At 48.3% G+C, this 8,040-nt stretch overlaps 1 protein-coding gene across 12 annotated transcripts in view; it reads right to left on the bottom strand.

Moving 5' to 3' along the window:
- Nucleotides 1-581: 581 nt before the first annotated feature.
- TLN2 (talin 2) overlaps nucleotides 582-8,040 on the bottom strand; it is a 408,649-nt gene continuing 401,190 nt past the window's right edge. For all 12 annotated transcript variants that reach the window (XM_087859255.1, XM_087859253.1, XM_087859254.1 and 9 more), the window contains 4 exons: nucleotides 6,326-6,388; nucleotides 6,052-6,234; nucleotides 3,112-3,237; nucleotides 582-1,460 (listed from right to left, as the gene is read on the bottom strand). In XM_087859255.1, coding sequence (XP_087715381.1) covers nucleotides 1,332-1,460; nucleotides 3,112-3,237; nucleotides 6,052-6,234; nucleotides 6,326-6,388 — 501 coding nt within the window. In that variant the 3' untranslated portion in view covers nucleotides 582-1,331. The remainder of the gene's footprint in view (nucleotides 1,461-3,111; nucleotides 3,238-6,051; nucleotides 6,235-6,325; nucleotides 6,389-8,040) is intronic.

Raw genomic sequence — 8,040 nt, 5'->3', positions numbered from 1 at the left:
CCACTGTCTTCCCCTCATGAATTCTCTCAAAAACACTTGCTACCTGGCATTAGGGTCTATTCCGTGAGCCCTTTGTCCCTCATGTACCATCCTGATTAAAGGCTCAGATTAAAGGTGAATTCAAGGTCTTACAATGCCCTTTTAAAGGAAAGGGCTCTGAAAGGAGAAGAAGAGAGAAGGGGGAAAAATGAAATCCTGAAGTGTGGCATCCAGAAGATGGACTCTGGATATACCACATGCCTTTACTCTTGTAAGACACACTAGTCAGCACAATTATTTTGTTAAAGGTTCACACTGATTGTAGGATGCATCTAGATTTTAAGAATACACAGAAAAAAATGTCCACCTTGGGATGCAGGACAGGTGACGGATTTTGAAAGAGATGTCTCGCAATCCTGAAATCTAACCATTTTGAGAGCAGAGGAGCCCATGTAGGACCTGGAAGGTGGAGACACCACGGAATTACTTTATTTTAGCTCTGAATCCCCGCCTCGAATGCTTTGGAGGGGGATGTTGTGCGGACCGTCACCTGGAGGGTTTGTGTTGGTGAACTCGCACGAACTCAAACAGCTCTGCAGAGGAAGGAGCCCACACATTTTATTACAGCCCCTGCTCACCAAGCCCTGGCAGTCCCCCATACTTCTGCCATTTGGATTTTGGAGGAAAAAAATAATCGTTCGGTTTTCTGGGCCACAGAATACAAGATGGGTCTAGATTGTGAAAGGAGCTTACACACTGAGGCAAGAAAGCGTGCAAATGGGAGCAGGAGTTCTTTACCCTTGGGGTGAACCAGTGCTTGAGACACAGAAGGACCTGAGTTGTCCTGCTGGAGTCCACACTGGCTTACGTTTCTGGCTTTTATTAACTGTGTCCAACTCCAACTTTCATCCTCTCCTGAGAGGGAGAATAATACCTAGGACATCAGTGATTTCCCCCAAGCCATTATTTTTTTCCTCTTAAGATTTCACAGAAGGCCCAGGAGTGGGGCCTAGAGAACGACCAACAAAAGCAAAAGTGTCTGAGAACGACATAATACTGACTTCTCTTTTTTGGTAACAGTTCACGAAACATGCGCCCCTCTCTCCTGAGATATGGTGAGGCATGAGGGGAGGTGGCGAAGGAGCTGTGGGTGGGACACTGTACCGTGTGACATCACGATCATGCAGCCGGTGTCCTACAGGACAGAGACGTGAGAATGAGCACTCAGGACTCTGGGTTGGCCCCAGGGGGAGGGAGGCAGTTTCCAGGTCAGTGCCCAGCCTCTCAGGAACACTGTCTGTCCCGCTCTTGCAGATCCGTCCCCTGGGGCGTGCGCCATCTTGGCTCTGGCCTTAACCTTCATCCTCCCTCAGCTCGGTGGGTAGGAATTTATACTGTTGTTGGCGGATCTGGGCCAGTTTTTTCCTTGCTTCTTCCAGTTCTCGTTCCTTTTTCAACATTTCCTCCTGGGCGGCAATGATCTAGAAGGAAAGCAACAAGCTGGATGGATCTAAACCTTCCAGGAAACCGCCCTCCCCAACTCCATGCCTGTCTCATGAGCTCCCACAGCCTCTGCTATAGGATGACACAGCAAGACAGCGGGACTAAGTATTTTAGCTCTAGAAACCAGTCTCTGGGCCATACCATGGGTTTTGAGACCAATGACCCGGTTGACCCAAGAAAATAAGCTGACTTCTGGCCACTGATTTAATAGCAAACATCTACCGCGTCCCTACTATGCACCAGATGCTAGTGTAAGCACGTCACGTGGAGCGATCCCCTGTCTTCGTGGCAACACGATGAAGTCATCCCTATCGAGTGTCCCATTTTTCCAGTGAGAAACCTGAAGCTGAGAGATGTGGGTCTACTTCCCTGAACGCCCAGCTAGCGGAGCAGGACCTGGCCAAGTGTTCTTGAAGCGAAAGCTGGAGTCCTTAACCATGTGACAGCTTTCACGTATTTGTTTCGTGCTTCTCAGATATGATCTGAGGAATATTGCTTAGTAGATACCAGGCAAAAAAAGGTCAAGTTTGTGTTCAGGAAAGCCAAACAGCTTTCTCTCAGAGCCTTTCCGAGGCTAATGATCACTGTGATAGTCTGAGGCGGAGGTAGGAGGGCAGGGTTTCCCGCACTTATGTGATCAGTGCCCTTCTTCCTGGAACTTCTCATGGAACTAGTGCATCAAGAAACAGATTCTGGTAGAAATGTATCCAGTGTATTTCCAAACACAGGGAATGGTTCAGGAAGAGCTAAGGAAGGCACAGGGATGAGTAACTTTCCGGCACCGATAAGAAAACCAATCTTGGGCGCCTGGGTGTCTCAGTCGCTGAAGCATCTGCCTTCAGCTCAGGTCATGACCCCAGGGTCCTGGGATTGAGTCCCTCATTGGGCTCCCTGGAGTCGGCTTCTCCCTCTGCCCTTCCCCCGAGCTGCTGCTCGCTCACTCTCCCTCTCATAACAATAAATAAATAAAATCTTAAAGAAAAAAAAAAACATTCTTGTATAATGGATTTCTATCACAACACATGCCCCAAACTGCAGGCCCGATTTCCTGAAGTTTGCTGCTCACTACCATATGCTCAAGAACGTAATCCTGCATAGGCCAGAAGCCTGTTTGCTCTTAGAGAAGTTCTGTTAGGGGTTACCATTCATTCTCTCTGTAGGGTCCAATACCTGGAGCAGGGCAATGGCTCCAAATCCATCGTTTTATTTAAATGATAATACTATTGTCTTCCAACTTCTCTTCTTTCCATTTTCTATAACAGAATCCCTGATTTTGGCTGGGCACAGAGCTCCTCAGGAAGAATACTATATTTTCCAGCATCTTTGGCAGCTGGATTGGTTGGCCACGTGACTTAAGGCCTGACCAATGGCATGTGAGAGGAAGCGAGGGTGGTTACTGACCCATCTTGGACCCAACCTGACCCAATGTCTCAGGGATGGTGGGGTAATAAGGCGGATGGAGCCTGGGGCTCAGAAACAAAGGAACCAGGCAACCGTCCACAGAATGCTGGCAGACTGTTTCACAAATGAGAAATACCCCTCCATCCTGTTTAAGTCGCTGTTACTTTGTATCTCTGTTATAACACAAGCCCATCTCCGGAGTAAACAGGTCTGGATTTAATCACAAACCTGAGCAATGCCCCCTACAAACTTTGTTTTCACTACAACATCATCATCATCAGCTTTGCCAAATGCTGCCTTCTGGGCTGCACGAACAAGATTATCTGAGGCTCTTTTCACAGCATTTCCTGCTGCCTGGAGAGGGAGAAAAAAACATACATTATGTCATTAGAAATGGCCAATTTGGAGACAGCAAGAATAGACATGAAAGTACAGTTCATGGAACTCTGAATCGATTTATCCTATCATCCAATGATAACACAGGATTTCTCTTTCGATAGTATCCATCTGTCTGTCCAGCCATCCGTCAACTCTACCAATACTGGCGCCTACCTAACCTTAGGTCATTCACAGAGAAATGAGGTACAGCTCCTGGCTCCCAAGGAACACAAACTTCTGAGGGGGGATTATACTTATGTAAAGAGATGACTGGAGCAATGTGAAATGTGTTAACAGAAGGACGCCTGGGGCTTGTCTCTCTGGTCTAGAACACTACCTCCCCTGCCCCATCCAATTTAGACAAACTCAAAGACTTGGCTTGGATAGCACTTTTTCTGTCTGCCATGGCCTTACTCACACCTGCCCCACAGCACTCCTGGAGCTGTGTGTGCCGGGCTCTGTGTGGCCCCTCCCACACTTGTGGTTGCCCCTCTCCCTCCTGGATAGTGAGTAACTTGGGGGCAGGGGCTGTGACTTTTGTCTTTGCGTCCCTAGCACCTGGCAAGTGGGTGCCCAGGGCGGGCGCTCATTGAATGCTTCTTGAGGGACAAAAGGGTAGGAAAGCACAGCCTAACCCTGCATGGGGACACTGGGAGCCCCACAGTAAGTAGGGCTCCACAGGTGTGTTTTTGGAGTCACAGCTGGGCTTTATGCCAAATACTTAAGAACGGGACCATTGCTAGAGACAGGTAAAACAAAGCTTTTCAACGTGAAGTCTAGATCTTCAGTAAGGGCTACAGCCCACACTGGCTTCCTCTTAATGCTCATGAAGCATGATCCCTGCAGACTTGTCCTCTGCCCCTGAGGTTTGGAATTTTCTTCTAACGGTGGTCCAGGCTTCACTAAGCCTCCCAAATTCCTTGCTCAAGCCCCCTCAGAGTCAAGGACTTGTATGCGGGGATAAGCCATCAGAAAGTTGAGTTCTCAAAGTGACTAGCTTACCTGGTGGGTGATCTAAAGTGACCCACGGGGACTATGCAGGCTTGCACAGGAAGGGAAGGGAATGCCGCTGAATATATGACAAGTTCATTCTCAAAGTAGCTTTATGGGGTCAGAGGTCACCACTGCAGTTCCCTGATGCAGAAACTGGGTTGAGTAACTTCTCTGAGACCCTGCAGCTAGTATGCTACAGTGGTGGGGTTCGAACGCAGATTGGGCTAGCCCCAGAGAACCTCTGGGTCATTGCAAGGGACTCAGATGTGACACTACAGCACCCACTTACATCGGTAACGATGACAAGGAGCGCGATGCTGTGCTATGCCCGTCTAAGTCCTTGGGGCTCACACAAGCAGGTGCACATCTCTTGACCTTCGTAAGAGCCAGAGCAGGCATCGCTATCCTGATTCCACAGCTGAGGCAAATGAAGGCCTGGAGCGTTGTGAGTGATCTGTGCTAAGATCTTACTACATGGCAGAGGCAGGACTTGAACCCAGGTCTCTCTTAACTCAGGATATTTTTCCCAGAAGTGTCCCCCAAACCCACAAACCACACATTCACCAACATGTGGCTCCCCACTTTCCCCCTGGGTTTATCCCAGGAGATGAATGAAGGTAAGGGAGGTGGGTGAGAGAGACTCTTCAGAATTTTCAAAATCAAATGAAAGTTCCAAGTGTCGGTGAAGCTGTTCAAATATTTCTGCCATTTATGATTTTATTCATTATATATAAATGTTTTTTTCAGCTACATAAACAGTCTGCATTCTAACACTTCTAATATCTAGGAAATCTAGAAAATTGGAAACAAAATGTCCAAAGTATAAGGAAATTCTGGCATAATCAGGTGATACAATATCATGCAATCATTAAAAACGAGACTCATGAAGAATGGACCAGTTAGCTTTGCACAGAGAAATTATGAGGCCTTTTCTTCAAATCAAAAGCTATGTATGATAAAATGTTAAATGGGGAAAAAGGCAGAATGTCTCTTGCTATGATGACAAGCGGACACAGTTATTTCATATAGACATAAAAACAGGAAGAGAAAAAAATGGTAACATTTGACATGTGAAGAGGTTGAGGCTATGTGATTTTTCCATTCAACATTTCCTTCACTGTGTTTAAAACAGTTCTATAATTAAAACAATCAGGAAACCTTATATGGCCTGGGAGGGATTCTATTATAACCTTCATCACGGGCACGTTCTTTGGGCTCTGGGAAACCTCAGCCACAGTCTTCCAGAAATTCCTCAGTCCTTTCTCTTTCCTTCACAAACAGAGCACGAGGGCCCTACTGGGACAGGCACCATCTCAGGTGTGAGAGATATTCAGAGAAAGACGTGGTGCCTGCATCTAAGAAGTTCACGGCCTTGTCAACGACCGATCTAAAAATAAATGTGGTGGTCCCCGGCGACAGGAATCGTAAGAGTGGTCTGGCCAGGGGCTCCGGCAGGATGGAGGAGGAGTCAGGGAGGGCTTCCCAGAAGAGGTGACTCTGGAGATGAGTCACAAAGAACGAGGAGGAGATCGGCAGGCGGGGCTGGCGGGGCGGCCAGGACATTCTGGGTGAGCGAGGGCCCCACGGCATGAGACCAGAAGGCACACATGGAGGATGCGGGTTTGCTGGGGGCAGCAGTAGGATGCATGGCTGTACTGGGCAGAAAATGAGAAATGCGGGACAGAGCTGGCTGATGGAAGGCCTGGTGGGTCATGCCAAGGAAGTGAGACTGTCCCCTTCGGCGACACTTACCCGCTCCAACAGGAGTATTTTCCCACCAGCATCAGTGACCATTACCTGTAGCCGCCTCATGGCCTCTGAATCCTGGTCGGCCTTCACCTTGCAGGCCACAAGCAGCTGAGCCGTGGAAGCAGCGACCTGCTTGGCGGATGAGATGAGCTTCTCCTCACTGGCATGTCCCTGAACGGAGGCGTTGGCCGCCTCACAGAGACTGCTGGTTGCAGCTGCCACCATCCGGGCCTGGGGACAGTCAACAGAGAAGTGACCCAAGGCCCAAACCTCCCTCGGGGGATCCAAAAAGCAAATGGGAAGGAAGGAGAAGGTGACTCACGGCAGAAATCAGCCCCTGTGACCACTGTCCGTCATCAGCAGCATTGGCAGGGATGGAGCCCACCTAGAGAGCGGAGGGTAGAAATCTGTAATGAGCGCGGGAAGGCCCGGGGGGGACTGCAGCCCCTCTACCTCGCTCTGGAACTACAGAGAAGAACATCTTATCAGGCACACAGCACCACCAGCGTGAGAACGGGACACCCTTTCTGCCGCTCTGAGACTGTGCGCACACGTACTGGCTGGGGTCCGTCTGGGCCCCGAGCACTTGATCTGAAACGCTCGGAATGGCCGCCATTTTGTTGCTAGGTAGAGCGTTTCTGGACAAAGTGCTCAGGAATGACGGATTGGGGCTGTCCTCCCATACCTCTTTCCTCTGCTGACCTTTCTCCATTTCAAACACAGGAGCCACTGAGGCCTCTTCTTTTAAGGGCCAAGGGAAACTTACACCTCTCCTGATTGCTGACCCTAAAGCCACGCTGTGACTTTCTGGCTGGTGATGGGGGAACAAAAGCAGCTGACAGCAGACCCTTGTCTTAAGGAAATACAGACTACTTTGTTGGGTCGGGAGAGAAGTCAGAGGCTGGACGTCAACATGATTTCTGTTTCTATTTAGAAATCACAGCAACAAGTGAAACATTTTCTGTCCAGATGCAGAGGGAATGGCTTTGGGAGGAAGAACCTTTACATGGTGGGAGGTGCCTGGAGAGGTCAGACAGGAGTACCTCAATTTGAATATGAAATTAAGGATCTGTCAGCAATTATTAGGCACCATACCAAGGCTCAGTGAACATCCGATAAAACCCCAAGGTCCTGTCTATAAGCCTATAGTTCATCCAAGTCCCATGGAGCCTCCTTTACTAACTTCCTAAATGCTTGAGGATAGTCAACAACTGTTTGAACAAGTTATATTCTCTTATACCTAGCAATCTGGCACACAGTTGGCCCTTTATTGAGAGACTGGAAGTTTTAGGTAGGATATTCTTCTCAATGATCCATTTTCAGTCTTTATATATTGATTGGTCAGCAAGTGCTGAAGTGAGGTCAGCACTCTGCTGCACTATAGGGCGTAAGTGGGAAGTATGAAGGGACAGACTGCATGCCAGTGGGCAGACAGACATACATATGTTAATAATGAACAATACAACACGCGATGGTTTAGAAAGAGGAGCCAAGGTATGTGGGTTGGATTAAGACAAGGTCTAGCTAACAAGAGACTCTGTGGAGGAAGATGGATGGCCGCTGGTTGAGCATAACTTCCTGTCCGTATTACAAGTTCTGAGGTCAAGGCACAATCACATTTACCTACTTGCACACTGACAGCAAAGGCCTTTTAATATCAAACAGAAGTAATTGACAATTATGGTGACCAAACGCCCCAAACCCACAACCTGATAGGATTTCTGTAGTGCCTCCAGATTGGAGAGGCTCTCCGCACGACGCAATTTGGATGGAATCATTGCACGACGTAAGGGCACAACACGTGGAATATTTTAAGTTGGGAGACCCTCCCATGTCCAGCATTAGTCTAATATGCTATTAATCCTTTGGGTCACTGAAACAGAACTATGCTTTCATGGTAATGCAGATGGAATGGGTGACTGGGGATGAGGCAGATCAAAGAAATCTCAGATTTAAAACCAGACTGGCCTTTTGATCAATGGGCTCAGGAAAAGGCTAACTGCAGAGTTGGACAGCATTTCGCTACACAGTCCTGAA

Source organism: Ursus americanus, chromosome 36 (genome assembly GCF_024610735.1).
Source record: "Ursus americanus isolate L20-20 chromosome 36, mUrsAme1.1.p, whole genome shotgun sequence".
NCBI classification, from domain to species: Eukaryota; Metazoa; Chordata; class Mammalia; order Carnivora; family Ursidae; genus Ursus; species Ursus americanus.
The sequence above is the reverse complement of the archived record's forward strand: the minus strand, read 5'-3'. Positions and strand labels throughout refer to the sequence as shown.